The sequence below is a fragment of the Rhinopithecus bieti genome, unplaced genomic scaffold (assembly GCF_001698545.2).
Source record: "Rhinopithecus bieti isolate Rb0 unplaced genomic scaffold, ASM169854v2 scaffold_30927, whole genome shotgun sequence".
Classification (NCBI taxonomy): Eukaryota; Metazoa; Chordata; class Mammalia; order Primates; family Cercopithecidae; genus Rhinopithecus; species Rhinopithecus bieti.
In genome coordinates this window covers 895,628-919,157 of record NW_016813672.1, presented here as the reverse complement: position 1 = coordinate 919,157, position 23,530 = coordinate 895,628, and the positions used below count along the sequence as shown (strand labels likewise).

At 36.4% G+C, this 23,530-nt stretch overlaps 1 protein-coding gene across 4 annotated transcripts in view; it reads right to left on the bottom strand.

Annotated features, from left to right (window-relative positions):
- The window catches only part of KBTBD3 (kelch repeat and BTB domain containing 3), a 31,851-nt gene that overhangs the window by 7,698 nt on the left and 623 nt on the right, over positions 1-23,530 (bottom strand). The window contains exons 2-4 of one of the 4 annotated variants that reach the window (XM_017848859.1): positions 22,916-23,116; positions 6,296-6,372; positions 4,691-4,935 (exon numbers count right to left, since the gene is read on the bottom strand). In XM_017848859.1, coding sequence (XP_017704348.1) covers positions 4,691-4,923 — 233 coding nt within the window. In that variant the 5' untranslated portion in view covers positions 4,924-4,935; positions 6,296-6,372; positions 22,916-23,116. Of the gene's footprint in view, positions 1-1,445; positions 1,571-4,690; positions 4,936-6,295; positions 6,373-22,915; positions 23,117-23,530 lie in introns of those variants that run through there. The other 3 variants (XM_017848858.1, XM_017848861.1, XM_017848860.1) reach the window with 3 other exon arrangements.

Below are 23,530 nucleotides of genomic sequence, written 5' to 3'. Positions count from 1 at the left end.
TCTTGACTAAAATTATATAGAATATATATTTTTTTTTTTTTTTTTTTTTTTTTTTTTTTGGACGGAGTCTGGGCTCTTTCCGCCCAGGCTGGAGGTGCAGTGGCCAGATCTCAGCTCACTGCAAGCTCCGTCTCCCGGGTTTACGCCATTCTCCTGCTCAGCCTCCCGATAGCTGGGACCAGGCCGCCCGCCACCTCGCCCGGCCAGTTTTTTTGTATTTTTAGTAAGAGACGGTTTCACCGTGTTAGGTCAGGATGGCTCGACTCCTGACCTCGTGATCCGCCGCCTTCGGCTCCCAATAGTGCTAGTGCTGGGATTACAGGCTTGAGCCACCGCGCCCGGCCTGACTTAAAATATATTTATAAAATCATGTTTTAATTGCATCCTAATATCTAGAATTATATACCATATTTATCTGCCAATAAACATATTACAAAATGCCTATATTACAAAATATGTACATTACAGCTGAGCCATAACAACTAATAAAAAAAAGACTATAAAAATATTCAAATTTTGTACACTGATTTGATTCTTATTTATTATTAACACTATTGGGGCAAAATCTTGCTGATGGTCAAATTTCTTTATTTATGGATTAATTAGTAACAACTGTGCTGGTGATAAGTAAAATTACTTAAAATATAATTATTTAGAACTTAGAATTTAAAAGTCTCTTTCAAATTCATCTTTGATTTCACATTAATGAAATAGAAAAGAGTACAGTGAGATACCTGATGTCTCCAATGACTCTACTGTGCGGGCGAAATTCACCAAATAAGATACATGTCTAAAAAGATATTTTATAAAGTTCTTTAGGAGAAGGGGAATGTGATCTCCTAAAACTAAACAGCAACAGTGAACCACATCAAGCAAAAAGGTGAGAAAAAAAAAAGAATTTAATAGGCACTGAGAGATGAAGATAGGTCCCCAAATTTGAATAATTAGACTAGCTTGAAAGTTTTTCATAATAAGTTTGGTTTTATTGCTACATGGTAAAGTTGACAGAATCTAAGGAACTGGGAATTTCTTTGGCTCAGTTTAGGTAAAAACATAAATTATTTGGAAATGCATTGTTATGGAGCAAAACGTATTTTACTACTGGTTCTGGTTTAATAATGATTTTTATTTGTGCCAGTATTGTCCAGAATGTCTTTCTGAGCAGTGTTCCTAGTTGCCCAAAGTATTCTAGGGGAAAACCAATTTACTTTTCAGAGTCTACTCCAGAAGGCAATGAAATCTATTTAAAAAGTACAACATCCAACTGAAAAATACAAGGGAACTTGCAAAATGTTACACATTATGCAGGGTTTTTTAATAATGAATATCAATAGAAATATTAATCTGTGATAATAATTATATAGATTATTAAGACATCTACAGCAGTTTAGGATAATATTAAGAGTCCATATAGCCCAGCTGGCTACATGGTCCATTGGGCCCACCTGCCAGTGTATGTAGCCTCTGCCACTTATTAGCTGAGTGGCCTTGGGGAGGTGACTTAACTTTATTGTGCTTCGAATTCTTCATCTGAAAATGGAGGTGCTGGTAGTATCTATGTCATTGGGTGCTGAGAGGAATAAATGGGTTAATTGATGTGAAGTATTAGCTTTTATTGCTATCATTATTTTAAATGTTTTCTATCAGATTTGATGTATTTATAATTTACTATCAGCTTCCACATTTTCTTTGAAAAGACACATGTAAGATTATATTTCTATACTTCATCCTATTCATCTCAAAGTATCCCGTTAACATCTATCTCCAATTTACCATCTTATCATAAAGTATGTATAAAATGTGTGCGATTCCTTTTCAATTTCTTGTCTCCAATGAGACCTTCCGTCTCAATAATAATTTTCGTTTTCCAAAAACACTGTAAGAGGGATATTTTCATGCATTGTGTACTTTTCTGACATTTTTATTTTACACTTTCAGTACTCCATTAAGTGAGTTTAATCATATTATGAATTAGCAGCATTATAGGAGAGTGTAAACTGTCAAATGTCTATTACATATGTACATATTTTAATGTGAACTATGTACTCATTTAATAAAGTACTATAGGTAATAAAGGATCCGATACTTTTGTTATCTATACCAGGTAGAAAACTTTAAAAACACATTGTTCTAATAGTAATTTTAAAAACTAAAAGCAGACCTATAAAAAACTAGCAGTAAGCTGAACAAAGAACTATGTGCAAAAATTATGTATAAATTGAATAAAAAACAACATCAAGAAGAGTGCAGGTCTAGACATTCAAATGCCTACACAGAATATTTTATTAGCATGAAAACATTACAGGGAAATCAAGCTGTGTGTTCACACCAGATTATTTATATTTTTGCTAGGTTTAGAAATAATAATCATAGCAGCTAATATTAACTGAATGTAGTAGGTATGGTGCTAATTATTACTTATACATTATTTCATTTAAGCAATACAATAATTCTATGAATTAAGTCCTATTTTTATAATCCTACTTTTTTACAAATGAGGAAACTGAGGCCTGAAGGGGTTAAGTAACTTGACTAATAAAACATGTCTAGTAAATGGCAGAGCTTGGATTTAGATTTAGGGCATACGTATTAAGAGGCCAACTACTTAACCATTGTACTACACAGCTTCCTGTGATGAAGAGGGGATCTGAAGGATAAGGGGAAAGAAAAGAGTTACATGGAAGAAAAGAGAGGAGGGAAGACACTGGTGGAAATAAGAGTGACAGAGTATAAGACAATAAGGGCCCCAGTGAAGTTCAAAGAACAACTTTGATTACCCGAGAGAAGAAATAAAAAGAATAGATGAAGGCATATAGTCAAATTAGGCAAACAGCTAGTTCAAGACTGTTGTAGGCTCCATGGCCCCAGTAATCTATGCTGCAGTACTAAGCCATTGCTCCCAATTTCAAAGCAAGAGCCCCTACAGGAACAGGTGTTTAGCAGGAAGTATATATCAGTAAATATCAGTAAATTTATGTTTAAAAAAGTATATATCAGTAAATGTTTGTTGAATGAAATCTAGCTTGTAAGATTTACTCTAAAGGCAATAAGGGTGAGATCTAATAAGATGGTGGTAAAAAAATAAGGGTTAAAATTAGGATTCAAAATAGTATAAATTAACTTGCATATAAAATATGCATCTTAGTATTTCTATATCTTAAACTTTATTTTTTAATCGAGTTTATTGGAGATTTAAACCCTGCTTAATTCAAATTAAAATTGCTTTCACGAATGAACATAATGCAAAATATTGCTATTAGGATTTAAGTTTATTGTAATATAACCAGGAAGGCTGAAGATCAGGGTTTCACCAAAAGGGGCTTGTCTATTGACCAAGAAGCCTCACAGGATAGTACTACCTTGATACAATTAACACAGTAATTGCAAGGTCATGTGTCTGGCCCTTAACCTTGCAGAATCGGAAACCTGCTGTCATCATAGTGATTACTGCAGTGTTAGGAATAGGACATTCTCTTTAGGGTGATCTACATGGGAAACCAAATTATATTCAGAAGGTTGCTTAGAATTAGAACAAGCTGAGTGCTTTTAAGAAATGCCTTATAGCTAAGAAGTACTTTTCCCTAATAAAAGATATCTTTGCTAAGGAGAGGATAAATTTTAAATCGGTTAGAGCCTCCTCTCCCCATAATACAAGAATACAACATAGGACTGAAATTTGCTTTTCTCTCAGAGATATTTTCTTCAAATTTTGCTTCCATTTTTGTTCAACCTGTCGTCTCCTTTTTCTAAAATAATACAATACAGGGATCCCCCAAACAAAGATGACACCATAACAAATTTTTTTTTTTTTGTCCCAGAGTATTTCAAGGGATCAATGTTCCGGAGAACTTTGGTAAATGCTGACCTGGGAAGACCTGTACTTTAAAAACAGGTAGTCTTAAATTCTCTCCTACTAAAAAATCATGGCTGGGCGAGGTGGCTCACGCCTGTAATCCCAGCACTTCAGGAAGCTGAGGCGGGTGGATCACGAGGTCAGGAGATCAAGACCATCCTGGTAAACACAGTGAAACTCCGTCTCTACTAAAAATACAAAAAATTAGCCGGGTGTGGTGGTGGGCGCCTGTAGTCCCAGCTACTCGGGAAGTTGAGGCAGGAGAATGGCGTGAACCTGGGAAGTGGAGCTTGCAGTGAGTTGAGATCGTGCCACTGCACTCCAGCCTGGGCGACAGAGTGAGACTCTATCTTAAAAAAAAAAAAAAATCATTAGGTAATCTTGGTTCTAATTAGGTTTTTTGCTTTTCATTTTGTTTCTTTGAGATGGATTCTCGCTCTGTCGCCCAGGCTGGAGTGCAGTGGTGCAATCTCAGCTTACCCCAACCGCAGCCTCCTGGGTTCAAGCAATTCTTGTGCCTCAGGCTCCTGTGTAGCTGGGATTACAGGCACACGCCATTGCGCCCCGCTGATTTTTGCATTTTTAATAGAGACAGAGTTTCACCATGTTGGCCAGGCTGCTCTTGAAGTCCTGACTTCAGGTGATCTGCCTGCCTTGGCCTCTCAAGAGTGCTGGGATTACAGGCGTGAGCCACCGTGCCCAGCCTAATTCGTTTTTTTTTTTTTAAGAATTAAAAATTACTGTTGCATGTTCCTGTGGGGGGAAACTTGAGTCCAGTATAAAATAGAACCTAATTATTCAAATCACAAAATGTGAGGCATAGACAAGGTAAAGTACCTGAAAAAGTCACTGCATGCTGCTAACACACAACGATGACATGGGATTATTTCATCTTTCATAATTATTTTGAAATCATAAAAGACATTTTGTTCTCTAAAATTCTGTAGTACACTTAAGATTTTTTGTCCATGATCTTCTGATACAAGGAAGTTGTTTTTCTTCTCAGATGGAATTCCATTACAGGTGCTTCGTTGATTGAAAGCATATGAATTATCCATAGCCAATTCCATATGTCCTTAGAACTAGAACAACAACAACAAAAAAATCACTGATGTAGTAGAGACCTAATGTAAGTTTCAGACTCCAAAATTTGCCCTCTTGATGTGAAATACACAAAAATAGCCACTAAGAAACATAATAAGACAGTAAAACTTGTTTTAAACATTTGTTTTCCTGACATTTAATATTAAATTCCTTTTGAATTTTCATAAACGTTGAGCTCATTGGAATAAAAGTATATTTTTCATAAGGGCTAACATTCAAGCCTATGTAACTGTGTTAAATAGCCAAATGTACAAGTTGTATAAATAGCTTATATAGGATTTCACTACATAATTAATATTATTATTATACATAAGAAGTGTTATTTCTAACATAATTATTGAGTATATGCCCAACACAATCCCCCTCTTTTCCAATCCATTCTCTTCTGGTAGCAAAGTAGCTGTTAAAATGCTGATCTTGGAGCATAAACTATATATCTCCTGAGGTTAGACTTTTACAAGATAATTGGTTGAAAAAGATCAGAGTGTTAGATTGCATTAATTATTTATGGCTTTACTAAAGAAGAAAAAGACAAGCACTTTTCTAAGTTGGGCTATTTAAAAGTAGAAAAGAAAACCGCATAAATCTTAATTAAGAAAGATTTTTTAAACATGAGGTCAGAAATCCAAGACAGGTAAAGATCAGATAATTGTGAGTATCTTGGAACTGCAAATTCAGCTCTAAACATAAAAGTTGCATTATCCAAAGCAAGGAAGTGGGAAACAGAAAGGAAAACAGGATTGGGAACTTTTGGAGCCAGACAAATAGAAAACCTTCATTCTACATTTCTGTTCCAGTTATCACCCGAAAACGTAGTGGCTTAAGACAACAATTTATAATCTCTCATGTTCCTGTGAGTTGAGGTAATGCTTCTTGCTTGTGAGCTTTCATATAACTACAGGCAAATGGCAGCTGTGACTGAAGCCATCTGAAGGTCTGACTAGGTTACATGTCCAGTATGGTTTCCTCATTCATATTTCTGATGATTCAGCTGGGATGGCTAGAAGAGATGGGGATCTTTCTTCTTTTTTTGTTTTTTTCTGAGAACACTTCAATATTTATTGATTCATTTAAAAATAAGAAAAAAATTTATATAACTATATTCAATATATCTATTTAATATACATATTCATATATATCAATTTTATATACATGCCTATGTATATAACTATATATAACTACAAAATATAGTAAATGAGATAAACTAATCAATAACTATTTTCCAAACAAAACAAAAAGTTTCTTGAGAAAGCAGAGGAGTTCATTCCTTTTCATATTTTTGCCAAATTGCAAATCTTTTAACATCTGGCTTAATGGAAGACAACTAGATTCTCATACCTGCTTCTTTATTCAATCTTTTGTGAAATCATATACCATGTGGGCACACATCTACAACCATCTTATCTTCGACAAACCTGACAAAAACAAGCAATGGGGAAAGGATTCCCTATTTAATAAACGGTGTTGGGAAAACTGGCTAGCCACATGCAGAAAACTGAAACTGGACCCCTTCCTTACACCTTCTACAAAAATTAACTGAAGATGGATTAGAAACTTAAATATAAAACCCAAAATCATAAAAACCCTAGAAGAAAACCTAGGCAATACCATTCAGGACATAGGCATGGGCAAAGATTTCATGACTAAAACACCAAAAGCAATTGCAACGAAAGCCAAAATTGACAAATGGGATCTAATTAAACTAAAGAGCTTCTGCATAGCAAAAGAAACTAGCATCAGAGTGAACAAGGAACCTACAGAATAGGAGAAAATTTTTGTAATCTACCCATCTGAAAAAGGTCTAATATCTAGAATCTACAAGGAACTTAAACAGATTTGCAAGAAAAAAACAAAAAAACCCATCAAAGAGTGGGCAAAGGATACGAACAGACAACTCTCAAAAGACCCAGACGACAACTCTCAAAAGACGACAGTTATGTGGTCAACAAACATATGGAAAAAAACTCATCCTCGCTGATCATTAGGGTTTTCTCTTTCTTAACGCACCCTCTCCAAGTGGCTAGCTGGCACTTCTTCACAGCATGACAGTGTCAGAGTGACTGGGCTTTTTGCATGAAGCTTGCTTCTCCCAGAGCAGGTGTTCCAAGAGACCTAGGTGGAAGCTAGATACTGGAGTAGTAGTCTAAATTGTCCTACAGCATCAATTAAAGCTCCATTCCAGGACCAAGACAATCTACTGTTGCGCTATGCAATACAGTAACCATGAGCCATGTGTAGCTATTTAAATTACTTGTAAGTAAATACAACTAAAAAATTCAGGTCCATCATTGCTCTAGCTACATTTAAGTGGTCAGTCATATGTGGTGTGATGAGTGACAACTTGTTTGGGACACAGAGTGCCCACATTTTTGGTTAAACATTACTTCTGGGTATGTCTGTGAGGGTGTTCCAGACGAGATTAAACACTTGAATTGGTAGACTGACTAACGCAGATTGTCCTCCCCACTGTAGCTGTGCCTCATCCTGTCTGGTGAAGGTCTGAATAGAACAAAAGGCTGAATAAGAAAGAACTCTTTCTTTCTGCCTGACTTCAAGCTGGAACTCAAACAGGAACTATACCACCAGCTCTCCTAAGTCTCCCACTTGCTGACTGCAAATCTTGGGTCTTCTCAGCTTCCATAATCACATGAGCCAATTCCTTATAGTTTTTCTGTCTCTCTCTCTCTCTCTCTCTCTCTCTCTCTCTCTATATATATATATATATATATATACACACACACACACATACATACATATAGTAAAAATACCTATACATATGTATAGTACAAATACATATACATATATATGTGTGTATCTATATATATCCCTTTGGTTCTGTTTTTCTGAATAAGTCAGATTAATACATCTGCCTAGTGACTACTGTATTAAACAAAGCAAATATAAAACATTCTCATCATCACAGAAAGTTCCACTGGATAGCCATTATACTGTGTGGAAAAATAGTGTGCCTGTGTGAATGTGTGTGTGACTGTGGAGGTGTGTATGTGCCTGTGTGTGCAGGAGAAACTAATAGGTTGTAATTGGCAGTACTGCTGGAAATCTAAGTGACTTGTAGAAATCATTTTGTGCATAGCATTCTGAGTAAATGTGAATAGGGAGACATATTAAAAATGAGAGTGGGTATCATGGAGGAAGAGAGATAATGAAAGGTTTGGAGGTTAATTCTGAGGAAAAGGAACTAGAGAAAACAAAACCAATACGATGGGTGAAGATGAGAGCAGAGAGAGAGAGCAAGAGAGACAGACAGTGCAAGATTGATTTATTATAAGCTCACATGGTAATAGAGGCTAAGAAGCCCCAAGATCTATAACTAGTTAGCTGGATACCCAGGAGAGCTGACAGTACAGTTTCAGTACAAGTCCAAAGGCATGAGAACCACAACAGCCAATGGTTTAAGTTTCAGTTCAAAAGCTGGCAAGCTTAAGACCCAAGAGGAGTCAATTTTTCAATTTGAGTCCAATGGCAGGAAAAGACTGATGTATGTCCCAACTCAAATAGGCAGGATAAATTTCCTATTACTCAGTCTTTTATTCTATTCAATTCTTCATTTGATTGCATAAGGCCCACCACATAGGAAAATCTGATTTACTTGGTCTCCTGATTCACATGTTAATCTCATCCAGAAATATCCTTACAGACACGTTCAGAATGTCTGACCAAATGTCTGGTCACCAGATGGCCCAGTCAAGCTTATAAATGAAATCAACTATCACGACAGTTCAAATCTTAACTTAACAATGTTGATAACATATGACCTAGGATGGAAAAAGAGTATTTCAAATTAGAGTGAGGCATAAAGACAATTATACATGGCTAATGTCCCAGGACTAATTCTTTACCTCACAAGGCATCTTCATAAGTCACTTGTAAGACTGTTTTTAAAACTATGCATGTTTTATCTCCTTTTCTAATATTTATAAAATACACAGATGTGACATATTAGCTTGTATAAAAATCATATTATCTTCCCAAGAGTATGATATAATGTTAAATAAGACGGCTATTAGCCTGAGATTACCTCCATAACAAGGCCTCTTATGTAAGAGAACTGAAACTTAACTTGGAAACATTTATTGTAACTGACTTAAAACCAAAACCAAAACAAGCCTTAGCCAATCACAAACTGTCAACCAACCTACTGGTTACAAATAGGAAACTTCCATCAGACAATATCCAAATAAGGCAAATGCCTAGCTGTAGTCAATCAGGTAATTTCTCTACTTTGTTTCCATGTTCAACCTATAAAAGCTTGCTGCTCACACTGCTGGAGTAGAGCTCTCTGAACCTCTTTCAGTTTTGAATGCTACCTGATTCATGAATTGCTCTTTGCTCAAACTCTGTTAAATTGTATTTGTCTAAAGCTTTTCTTTTAACAAAGTGAAATGAAAGAAAAAGGAGAGCATTAGAATCAGGCCTGAGTTCTAATGCTGGTTCAGCATTTACTTGTGATACGTTTGAGGCAAATAACTTCTAATTTTTTATTATTATTTTCATCATCTGTAAAATGCAGATAAACTGTATCTATCTAGTTGTGTTGTTGAGAATATTTTAAATAACACATAATTGGCTGGGCGCCGTGGCTCATGCCTGTAATTCCAGCACTTTGGGAGGCCAAGGTGGGTGGATCACGTGGTCAAGAGATTGAGACCATCCTGGCCAACACGGTGAAACCCCATCTCTAATAAAAATGCAAAAGTTAGCTGGGCGTGGTGGCGCACGCCTGTAGTCCCAGCTACCCGAGAGGCTAAGGCAGGAGAATCACTTGAACCCGGAAGATAAAGGTAAAGGTTGCAGTAGGCCGAGATTGCACCACTGCACTCCAGCCTGGCGACAGAGAGAGACTCCGTCTCAAAACAAAACAAAACAAAACAAAACAAAACAACAACAAAAGTAATTTAGCATATAATATGTGTAAAATAAGTGGAAGTTAAGGCTTATTTTCTAAGAAATTTAACAGAAAAGAAAAGAAAATCATTTAATTGACAATAAGTTTACACTTATAAAATGGTGGAGGAAGGGACAAGAAAAGCAGCTCTCTAATAATTTCTACGGCATAAGAACAAAGTTGAACATAAGAGCTATCATTGCAAAGTCGTTTCATCTACAGTGTCAAAGGAAATAATAGAGAATTGGTGGGAGACTTGAACCAGCCTCCCTAACTCCAAGATGATGAAAATAAGTTTAAAAGAAATTGCCAGGGGCCGGGAGTGGTGGCTCACCCTGTAATCCCAGCACTTTAGGAGGCTGAGGCGGGCAGATCACCTGAGGTCAGGAATTCAAGACTAGCCTGGCCAAAATGGTGAAACCCCATCTCTCTGAAAATACAAAAATTAGCCGGGCATGATGGCAGGTTCCTGTAACCCCACCTATTCGAGAGGCTCACCGAGAGAATCGCTTGAGCCCAGGAGGCAGAGGTTGCAGTGGGCCAAGATCACGCCATTGCACTACAGCCTGGGTGACAGAGTGAGGCTCTGTTTCTAAATAAATAAATAAATAAATAAATAAATAAATAAGGAATAGCCAGGAAGTATTTACACTATGCAAAAGGGCATGCAAAGTAGATAAACAGACAATATGACTGAAAACAGTCTATACTACTTTGACAGATATGTGTTAAAGCTGTGCAAAGGATCAAGGTATCTTCTCAGTGTCACAATGTAGCCAAGATGTTACTCCTGGTCTCATTCTCCAGTCTAGTGATGAGCTGGGGCATCAATAACCTATAAAAGTAATATAGGGCATCTTTATGGCCTGTCTAAAATAACTACAGAAGCGGTTGACTCAGTCCAGATTGCCTAGATGAAAAGATATGTATTTAAATCCCTCTATGTGTTAGAGGAAGTTAGACACTGAGAATCAAAAGACACATTATCTCCTATAACCTTAGATTCCGCTGGATTTCTAAAAATTCTCTCAAAGATTAGAATAATAGATGTTGGCAAGGATATTTGATCAACATGGAACATTCTAAAGCAGTAATTACTATCCCTGCCTCCAGGCTATCCAGTAGGGGAGACGTGGGGAAATGCATGTGGGTAGATACTGAATATTTTTTTCACAATGTTTTTGTTCAAAATACACAATAATTTTTGTATTTTTAGTAGAGTCAGGGTTTCATCATGTTGGCTAGGATGGTCTCGAACTCCTGCCCTCGTGATCCGCCCGCCTCGGCCTCCCAAAATGCTGGGATTACAGGTGTGAGCCACTGCACCCAGCCTGTTTTTGTTCTATATGCGATCGAAATGTATACATGTTATTTGTGGAGCACTTGCTACATATCCAGTGCTGGTCTAGATGGATTGAAAATATAGTGGAAAATAGAATTTGTGAATGACACAAAGTGAGTAAGGTATATGGCTGAGGAAGAATTCACAAAGAACAGTGAGAGAAATGGAGGAAAACCAGGAGAGGCAGTAGAAACTAAGGGAAGAGAGTTTCAAGTATGAAGTTGTCACCTGTATCATCAAAAGGTGACGGGAAAAGAGTCACTGATGATTTGGGGTAAAGTGGGGAGAGAACAGATTACAGTGGAGTTAAGTGGAAATAATGGGCACAATTTATATACATCATTCTTTTAAAAAGTTCATCAAGGCTGGGTGTGGTGGCTCACACCTGTAATCCCAGTACTTTGGGGGGCCGAGGCAGGTGGATCACCTGAGTTCAGGAGTTCGAGACCAACCTGGCCAACGTGGCAAAACCCCATCTCTACTAAAAATACAAAAATTAGCCAGGCGTAGTGGCAGGCACCTGTAATCCCAGCTACTCGGAAGGCTGAGGCAGGAGAATCGCTTGAACCCAGGAGGCAGAGGTTGCAGTAAGCCAAGATCGCACCACTGCACTCCAGCCTGAGTGACAGAGCAAGACTGTCTAAAAAAACAAAAAACAAAACAAAAAAAAAATTCATCAAGATGGGGGCTAGAGGAGCATGTAGATACCAGGAAATTTTGTTCTGTTTTGGTATAGATAGGAGAAACCTGTGCATGTTAATACACTGAAAACAAAGGGCACGTATGGAGGGAAATTTTGACAATGATCACAGCAATCTAAATTCAATACCTACATCCATATCACACAGCAAAATGTTTTGGACCTTTAAACCAATAAATTGGAGAACAATACTATGCAGCAAAACTTCTATTTCTGTTGACAGGTAAACATTGATAGGCAAATAAATGGTTCCGTTTCTAACCATTTATCTGTTGTTTGGTTGTTTAGTGATATAATAAGAATGAAGGTACCGGGATTTATCATAAATAATGTATACAGTTATTTCATCCAACACTCACAATAATCCTTTAAGATTGGTATTAATAATTACTTTTTCAAACAGCAAATTGAGGCTCAGAGATTAAATAACATACGCCTAAAAACATAAAACTAGTAGAAACATGCTTATTTCACTAAATGTCCATGTTATTTCCAAAATGAATCATTCTGACCCTGGATTTTAATATCAAATGAAAGCTCAGAAAGCAATTTTAGTGCTCCTTAGATCAACTATAAATGTACTTGTCAAAAGTTACCACAGCAATTTAAGATCGTTCTTAATAAGGATGACATACATGATAATAATAGCTAATATTTGCTAAGCCAGTAAGCTGTGCGAGGCACTGGCCTACAGAATTCACAATACTTGATTTGATTCTTATAAATACAATCCCTATTTAAAAAATTAATTAATTAATTTAAAAAAGACTGTGCTTCCAGTAAGGTTTAGATGTACCTTTCCCTATTTCTCCTGCAAGGTTTAGATGTACCTTTCCCTATTTCTCCTGCTACGTACAAAAAAAAAAACCAAAAACAACAACAACAAAACCCTCGAGGTACATATAAATATAAATAAACATATATATACACATATATATGAAGACAAATAAATGAAGATGATGAAAAGTGGAAAGATGAAATCAGACTGACTAGTGACCTGAGGAACAACATACTGGTGAGTTCCCTGGGTATTCCTTTTGCCTAGTACGTTCCAGATGCTACAAAAGCTGCAACGCTGATACACCAGTGGGCACACACATAAACAGCCCCCAAACCACCCTCTTTAGTCACAGAACCAGAAAAGGAGCAACCTAACAAGACAGAAAAGTTTTAAGGAAATAAACACTCAACCACAGCAGAAGACCACACAAAAAAATTCTGGCTCTATACCCACTCAAGCCTGCAAGGGTGCAATGGAGAGCCTAGAATTTCACTAATGATAGGCTATAATGAGGTACTCCTATCATTCTCCTCCTATCCCACCAACTAGAATGATATTGGAGAAGGCTAAATAATCACTAAAACATTTATGCAGGCCAGGCATGGTGGCTCACGCCTGTAATCCCAGCACTTTGGGAGGCCAAGGCGGACAGATTGCCTGAGGTCAGGAGTTCAAGACCAGCCTGGTCAACATGGTAAAACCCCTCTCTACTAAAAATACAAAAATTAGCTGGGTGTGGTGGTGGGCACCTGGGGTGGTGGGCTCCCAGCTACTTGGGAGGCTGAGGCAGGAGAATCACTTGAACCTAGGAGGCAGAGGTTGCAGTGAGCTGAGATCACACTACTTTACTACAGCCTGGGTGCCAAGAGCAAAACTCCATCTAAAACAAACAAACAAACAAACAAACAAAAAAACAAACAAACAAAAAAAACTATTCAAAGAGATAACATTTATAAATTATTATAGCTAAATCAAAATTAAATTCTAAAAAAAGTTCAAGTAAGCCACAGGAGACAGAAAGAAAAAAAACAGAAGTAAAAACAGAATAAACAGAAAACAGAAAATAAATTACAGACTTCAATATTGACATAGTAATAATTGCACAAAATGTAAGAGGTCTACATACACCAATTAAAAGACAGATTACCAGAGTAGATTAAAAAGTGACCCAACTTTATGCCTCCTACAAGTAAACTGACTTCAAATGTAATAAGCAGGTTAAAAGTAAAAGGATAGGAAAAGATATACTATGCAAGCATTAATTAAAATAAAGCAGGCATGGCAATACAATTACAAGATAAAGCAGACTTGAGCAAGGGAAAGAAATGTTATGTAATGTCCACCCAGCACCAAGAAGACTAGCAATCAAAAATCTATATGCACCAAATGATACAGCTGTAAAATATGTGAAGTAAAAACTGATAAAACTGAAAAAAAAAAAAAGACAAATCCACTATTATAGCTGGAGACTTCAACACCCTTCCCTCTAAAATTCATAGAACTAGACAAGAAGTCAGTAAGCATATAGAGCTCAACAACACCATCAATCAACAGAATCTAATCAACATTTATAGAAAACTCCACCTAACAACAGCAGAATACATATTCTTTCCCAGTGCTCATGGAACATATATCTAGATTGACCATATCCTGTCCCATAAAACAAACTTCAAATTATTTAAAAGAATTGGAATCACACAGATTATATTCTTTCACCACAATGAAATCAAACCAGAAATCAGTAACAAAAAGATAACATAAACATCTCCATGCACTTGGAAACATAATAACACACTTCTAAATAATCCATGCATCAAAGAGAAAGTTTCAAGTGTAATTTAAAAAATACATTGAACTGAATAAAAACGAAAATACAATATATCAAAATGTGTATGATGCGGCTAAAATAGTGCTGAGAGGAAAATTTTTAGCATTAAGTGCTTACCTTGCTACAACTCACCCAATATGAAATATATAATTTGAACAGCCCTGTAACCATTAAGGAAATTAAATTTACCAAAAGTTTAAAGAAGAATTAATACCAGTTCTACACAACTTCTTCAAGAAAACAGGATCAGAGGGAAGATTCCCAACTAATTTTATGAAGTGAGTATTATTGTGGTACTCCAGACAAAGACAGTACCCAAAACAAACAAACAAAAACCAAAACCCTATACTATGGACCAATATACTTCACAAATATAGAGGCAAAATCGTTTAAAAATATTAGCAAAAAAAATTCAGCAATATATAAAAGGAATTATACACTATGGCTAAGTAAGTTTATCCAAGGATGTAAGGCTGTTTCAGTATTTGAATACCAATTAGTGTAATTTATCCTATTAGGCAGCTAAAGAAGAAAAACCACAAGACCATATCAATTGATGCATAAAAACCATTTGAAAAAATACAACACCCAGTTATGGGAAAACTCTTAGCAAAAGAGAAAGAGAGGGGAAAAGTTCCCCCTTCTCAACTTACTAGAGAAAATCTACAAAAAACCTATAGATAACACTATGCTAAATTATGGAATGCCTTCCCCCTAATATGAGGAAAAGAGCAAGGATGTCCACCCTTACCACTGCTATTCATCAAAGTTCACACTTATTTGGAAGTGTATTATTCAGTTTCCAAGGGAATGTCAGCTCTAGCAAGCACACTAAAACAAGAAAATTCAATAAAAGGCGTATACATTGGAAAGGAAGAAACAAAACTGCCTCTATTTGCAAATTCCAAGATAGCCTATGTAGAAAATCCAAAGGAATCTATGAGAAGAAAACCTCATAGAACTAATCAGCAAGTTCAGCAATGCCACAGGACACAAGAGCATCACAAAAAAAATCAATCATATTTCTATATACCAGCAATAAACACATAGAAACAAAATTAAAACAAAACAAAATTAAAAGTATAACAGTTCAAAAAAAAGAAGTGAAAGAAATACTTACGTATAAATCTAACAAAACATGCACAGGACTTGTATGCTGAAAAACATAAAATGCTAAAAAAATCAAAGAAGACTAAAATGCAAAGACATGCCATGTCTGCAAATTGGAAAAGTCAACTTAATAAAGATGTCCCCTTAATTCCCCCTAAACTGATATAAAGGTTTAACACATTTTTTAATCAAAATCCTGGCACAATTTTTTGTATATACAGATGAGATTACTGTAAAATTTACATGGAATGATAAAGAAAATAGAATATCTAACACAACCAAAAAGAATAATAATGAGGGAAGTATCAGTCTACCTGATTTCAAGACTTACTATAGTTATGGTAATCAATACTGTGTAATATTAGTGAAAGGAGAGACACATAGATCAGTGGAACGCAACACACAATTGAGAAATAGCCCCACACAGTATAGCCAAGTGACTTTTGACAAAGGTGCGAATGCAATTCAATGGAAGAAAAAGAATCTTTTTTAACAAAAAATGCTGAAGAAAATGGACATCCACAGGCAACAAAAAATGAACCTTGACCTATACCTCATACTTTATGTAAAAATTAACTCAAAATGGGTCATAGATTTAAACGTAAAATATAAAATTTTTAGAGGCAAATACAAAAGAAAATCTTTGTAACCAGGGTCTCATTTAATGAGCTCTTAGACATCAAAAGCACAACACATAAATGAAAAAAATTACTAGATTGGACTTTATATCAAAATTATATTTTTCCTCTGTGAAAGTTCCTTTATTTAAGAGGATGAGAAGACAAGCTATGAGCCAGGAAAAAAAAATTGCAAACTGAATCCAATAAAGAAATAATATATAAAGAAATCTGAAAACTTACCAGTAACACCACCAAATAATTCAATTTAAAAAATGTGCAAAAGGCACAAAGAGATATTTCACCAAAGAGAATATACAGAGGGCAAATAAGCACACGAAAAGATGTTCAACATCATTAGTCATTATGGAAATGGAAATTAAGACTGCAATGAAATATCCCTACCCATCTATCAAAATAGCTAAAATAAAATATAATGACAACACCAAATATCTGAGGGCTTGCAGAGACACGGAATCACCCATACACTGCTGGCAGAAATAGTTTGGCAGTTTCTTAAAAAAACTAAACATACACATACCATATTACCCAACAATCATGCTGCTGACCATTAGAAAGAAAAGCTTATGTGTACACAATAGCCTCTACATGTTTCATAATGCTTCACTTGTATAGCCAAAAGCTGAGGGCAACCAAAATGTTGCACAATAGGTGAAAGAGTAAACAAATCATGGTACATCCATACCATGGAATACTACTCACCATTAAAAAGGGACAAAGTTTGATACACATAATGTAGATAGGTTACAGCAATCTGCACATGTGAGAACATTACAAGAAACTACACACAAACATTGTACCAATGTCAAATTCCTGGTTTTGATCTTTTACTATTATTATATATGTACCCATTTGGGGAAACTGGGTGAAGGGTACATGGAAATTTTATCTTTACAACTTGTTGTGTAATTATTTTAAGATATTAAAAGATAAAAGATCAATCAATTCAGAAACTATTTTGATGTTCCAGCTTTCTTCTTGCTCAAAACATAGAAAATGCAAATAAAACATAATTTTTTAATTGGTATAAAATCATTCTCTCTGTATTTTAAAATAAGTAGGCAAATAAATAGGAAAAAGGTGACTAAAGGAGAATTATTTCCAAAAAGAATAAAAACTGTATTTCCTGCATAGTGGCTAGGTCCTGAGAATATCAATTTTAAAACTCTAAACAACAAACACCTTTTTAACTTTATTGTCATGAAAATCATGTATGTAATTTAGGATCCTATATTGGATCTAAGTCTATTGAGCCTCATGTTCATGAATAAGTGGAGCACATGATGTAAACACAAAGTTATTTTATTCCTACAAATAGTAACAAAAACAAGTTTTACTAGAAAATTTTCAAGTATCTAAAATAATATATAAGAATAACACAAAACCTATTCACTTTCGTAACACTGTTTAAAAAATCTGCGCCGGTGCGTGGTGGCTCACATCTGTAATCCCAGCCACTTTGGGTAGGCCCGAGGCGGGCGGATCACAAGGTCAGGAGATCGAGACCATCCTGTGCTAACGTGGTGGAAACCCGTCTCTACTAAAAATACAAAAATCTAGCCAGGCGTGGTGCGGGTGCCTGGTAGTCCCCAGCTACTCGGGAGGCTGAGGCAGGAGAATGGTGTGAACCTGGGGAGGTGGAGCTTGCAGTGAGCCAGATCACGCCCACTGCACTCCCAAGCCTGGGCGACAGAGCCGAGACTATCTCAAAAAAAAAAAAAAAAAAAAAAAATAGTCTGCCATGTACATTCTATACAGAATGACAAATCCAAGGAGCTGAATATTTCCATTTCTTAAATTTCATTTGAGTAAATCCTACTTGTATAAGTGTATTTTGCAAATAACAAAGAATATGGCATTTGGAACTAGAGAAATAGTTCTAAATGGTTCATCACTTACTAGTGATTCCTACTTAGTAGTGATTCCTACTCAGGCTCTCTGAGGCTTTGGCTTCCTAATCTGCAAAGTGGACACATCTATGATACTGGACTGTTGTGAGACTTAAATGATACAATGAATATTAAGTTAATCCTGTCAAATTATATGTAAATAATAATTAAAATCAATAACATTATTAACTGTTAAACAATTCTCAATTCTTGGCAAAAGATTTATAAGGCAATTATTTTTCTTCAAATATTCTTCAAAATCAATTACGTTATTTCGTTGATTTTAAGACACAAATTTTTTCACACTTATCTGAAACTGACAGGCATCTTATAATCACTCTGGGTGGGTAGTAGTCATGACATATTTGTCATTACATGTGTATTAAATTTGAAGAATGGATATCAGTATGTTGGAAGAAAACCTGGGAGATAATAATGGACATTGGTTTAAGAAATGATATATCACTAATGCTCTAAACAGAGAATGATATTATAAAAATAAAACATGGACACAGAGACTCTGAGTTGAAAATCAATGAAAAGACACTTTGAATGTTAAGAAGTTTTAGGAGTGCCTCAGCCAATTAATTTTGCTTATATTGTTCTCTGTATGTAGGTGCAAGGGTATTACAGGATTTTTTTTAAAAGAGGGCTCTTTGCATAAGTAGAAAAAATTCTTAGTGATAAAGAGTTGTGTCACAGTTGGCATTTTTCTTAGTAGTATATAAAATAAGTGTACTTTATAAGATTGCACCCCAGCTTCAATGAAACACCTTCCTGCCCAAAACGCTGACTCAATTTTTAAAGTGATTCTGTTATCCTTTTTTTAAAAGGCTTCCATTAAAATTTGATTTAAATAATTGAATAAAGGTACAAGAGTCAAGCCTAAGAATGAAGCCTTTGATAAAAGTAATGACAAAATCATGTGCCACTTAATAAAAGCAGAACATTAAACTAAAGCTGTGCTCTGCCTCATCTGGGCTTTGACTGGGTCCTGCAGTGATCTTAGTTTGGTCACTGATGTTTCAATATACAGCATGATTTCTGGCCTATTCTAGTAAATATTTATTATAGATGCTAACTATATGACAAGCACCGAATTAGGCACTATAGTTAAAGAGAGAATAAAAGACAGACATGGTCCCTGCTTTTTTGTTGTCCAGTATCTGGTGAAGATGACATAATAAATAAGGTACGCAAATAAATAATTATAAATTTTTATAAGTATTGTGAAGCCACAAGTAGGAAGTGGAAATGAAAATGAACAATGGGGGCATTCAATTTCAGACAATAACAAAAGGGGTAACAGGGAACACTTATATAGTGCTTATTCTGTGCCATGCTTTGTCCTGTGTTTTTTGTTTGTTTGTTTGTTTTCAGACAGGGCCTTGCTGTGTCACCCAGGATGGAGGGCAGTGGCAGGATCACAGCTCACTGAAGCTTCAGCCTCCTGGGCTCAAGCAGTCCTCCCACTTCATCCTCCTGAGTAGCTGGGATTACAGGTGTGCATTAGCACACCCAGTTTTGTTTTGTTTTGTTTTGTTTTGTTTTGTTTTGTTTTGTTTTGTTTTGAGATGGGATCTCACTATGTTACCCAGGTTGGTTTCAAACTCCTGGCCTTAAGTGATCCTCATGCCTCAGCTTCCCAAAATGCTGTTGACTACTGGCATGAGCCACCATGCCTGGCCCCATGCTATATGTTTTACATATATTCTTTTAATCTTCGAAAAAACTGGATAAAGTAGATACTTATCTTCACTTTACACACAGAGAAAATGGGCTTTGATAATTTAAGTAATTTGGCTAAGATCATATAGCAAGTAAGCAGGGAGTTGGTATGTGAACTCAGTTTGGCTCGAGAGCCCTTGCTTTCAGCCACTACAATACTAGGGAAAGCCTTTCTGAAGTGTCATTTGAGAACTGAATGATAAGAAGGTAAGGGATTGGTGGCGGAAATCACATATAAAGCCCTACAGAGGGAAAGGAGTCCTTCAGTTTTAGGAAATTAAATGTGGCCAGTGTGGCTGGAGTAGCTAATGAAAGCAAGAGTGTCGGGAGATAGGGCTGCAGAAGGCAGTTGCTACCTCAGTCAGGATCCTATGGGTCACAGGAGCTGGGATTTTATTCTAAGTGAAATAGGAATGGCTGATCACTTTAAATTGGACAGTGACATGACATCATTTTTTTAAAAAAATATTTTTCTAGCTAATATGTCAAGAACGAATTGAAAGGAAGAGAAGTAGGGTCCAAGTCATTCATTTATTCAACAAATATTGGATAGCTTATGGAGTAACAAATATTGTGCCAGGCACTATTCTAGATACTAGAAATACAGTTAAAAACAACACTGACAAGGTCCCCTACGCTGGAGTCTACTTTAGAATGGTGAACACCTGCCCCCCACCGCACACACACACACACCCCTTCCTTCTTATACATTAAGAGTTTCTCCCACCCTACTGGACATTTTCCATTAGCATGCAAATTCTAGTATCTTCCATCTTTAAACAAACATCAAACAAAAATCTATCCTTTGACCTTTTATTCCCTCCAGCTACCATTCCATTTTTCTACTTCCTAAATCCAGAAAAACTTTAAAGGACACTCTGTGGTAGCGTCACCTCCAGTTATCTCAACTCACTACAATAAAATTCCTTTTACTCCATTAAAACTGCCCTTGTCAATGTCACCACACTACCATCTTGAAGCTAAATTCTCACTTCTCTTTCCTCATCTTCTTTCACCTCTTAGGAATATTCACACCGTTAACTAGTCCTTGAAACATTTGTCTTTTTAATTTCTATGCCACAACATTCTTCAGGTTTCCTACCTTACTGGCCTCTCCTTCTCAGTCTAATTAGAGGGCAATATAACATGAGAATTAAGGGCATGGATTTCTAGATTTAGCTCTGAAAGCAGGTTGTGCTTATGGCATGGAAGACATTGGAAGAGAGTGCTCCCCTTTCTCAGGCAGGCTAGAAAACTGATTAATATTTCAGATGAAAAATGATGGTGGGTTATACTAATAAAGAGAAACAAATGGATTTAGCTGTATTTTAGAAATAAAACCAAAAACACTTGGAGATGGATTGGATATAGGGAATCAAAGAAAAGCAGCATCATGGTTTCTTCCTTGAGAAACTGGTAGAATTATGGAGCTATTCAAATAAGTCTTGGGGGAAAAAAAAGGGTTTGAGGTAGAATAAAGTTTGTGACCCAATAAAAAGTTAGTGAATACATCTAAAAAACACCTAGACCTAGAGATGACTCATACAATGCCTTTCCATTGAAATTAATACCTGGAAGAGGTTATGTCATGCATAGGATCCTGTGTGACCAAAGTTACACAGACAATTGGTGGTAGAGCTGGAAATAGAATACGAATCCTTCAGAATCCTGCTAAGAAGCCACAGATCGGCACCAAGCAAGATGATCATTACAGACTGAGTGAGCCCCTATTATTTTAGTCCTCTTCTTCCCCTGACCAATGCAATAAAAAATATTTTAATAAAATTGTTGGGTTCATTTAATACAACTAAGCAAATTATAAACTGTATATTTACATTTCCTTAATAAAAGTGAGGGAAGTAAAGGCAGATAGAATATAAAAAGCAGTGTTACCCTGGACAGTAATAAATCTATTGTGGAGTCATTAATAATATTTACTCATGTACACTATTTGTAAAAGGTATACATGACATTCCCTCTCAAGTACTATACATTCTATTTTGCAAGATTACATGCAAATAATTCAGGACAATAGGAGAGATGTCATAAGGCAATACTAGAATAACTGCCAAATGAATTATATAAACAATACTGTTTTGGAAAAAGGTACTCTGAAGTAGGCCCTAAGAAAAGGTTTAAGCTAAGTTCTGGAGAATTTTTAAAAGCACACAGGGAAGGGGATTCAACAAACCTATAAAATATGTTCACGAGGGTAATAGGTTTGGGGCTGAGGTTTGGAAGTGGGAAGACTGAACTATTTTACACTGGGTGAACGAAGACATTCTGTTTGGTATGACATTTGGGCCTGAATGATACAGAGGAAACAAGGAATGTGATAATGGGAGAAGGGGAGAATATTCTACATTCTAGACCAAGTACAAATAATCCCTAAATTACTGTCTGTGTATTAGGCTCCATAGATCTAATACACAGAGCTCTTGTTCGATGGTAAAATAATGGGATATGAATTCCTAAATTTAAACAAATTCTCTTTCTGAGCTCATTGTCTCCATCAGTAATAACTAGTACACAGAACATGCGCAATAACGTACACAGAAGTGTTTGGAAACAGAAACTTAATGTACCAAAGTTACAAAAATCAGTTTAAAACGACAGGAAGGAAAAGTTATATGATTCTTAGTTAAAAATGGAGAAGTGAGTTATGATCATTGCTGATATGGGTATTAATATTACTTACATATCTTTACACCGTCTCTTATTGTACTTTTTATGCATATGATTTATTTGCCTTACCAGATTGTAAGCTCCCTGCAGCTGGTAACCAGATTTTCAATATGGCAGCTGACACAGGCTTTTGGTTAGCTAAGATGATATATTAAGCCAATAATTCATTTTACTGTCCTTTGGGGATCTTAATTTGTGTGTGTGTGTGCTCAGAATCCCATCTACTTTCGAGGGATTCAGGGGGCTTATGATATCACGAAAAGTTAATGAAGACAAGTATAGATAAAAACATAATAGAACCCATCTTAAATAGGACAGAAATCATAGGTAGGTAATTGTGTTAATTAGTACCGCTGGCCTTTGGCTGATATTTCCGGGCAGTCAGAGGAAGAAGGAAATCGGCTGAATCCCGCAGTACTGCACTTTAATCGACCTCCAGGTAGTCATTTACAGTCATCTGCAGAGACCAACTTTTCCCTGGACCAAAACCTGCAGGGCACTTGGATCGCGTGGGCTTTCATACGAGAGTCAACAATAGCCTACACGGAACAACTAAGGAAACAGACATACATCAATATGACCCTTCGCAAAGTCTGAGAAAATAACTGAGTAAAGTTATTTACTTGTTTCTGCGCCTAGAGCAAGGACTTCTTGTCATGATGGAAACACTGATGCCTCAACAATGGAATCCTGTTTTCTCGCTAGGGCTCTAGCCCAGGCTTGGCAATAGCAAAACAGCACCTGGGTCGCTTCATCGCCCCAAATAAACAGCCAGCATTAGCCCAGCTGCTCGCTGGCAGCCTCTGATTCAGGCGGGGTCGGTGTCCCGCACTGGGGTTAGTGCCTCTGCTCGGCCTTCGGAGGGAGGGTTTCAGGTTGGCTGCTGCTAAAGGGTTGGGAACGTACTGTGCGAGGGTGGGTCTTAGGCCGATGGGGATGGGGGTAGGGAAAGAAGCAACTCAGGGC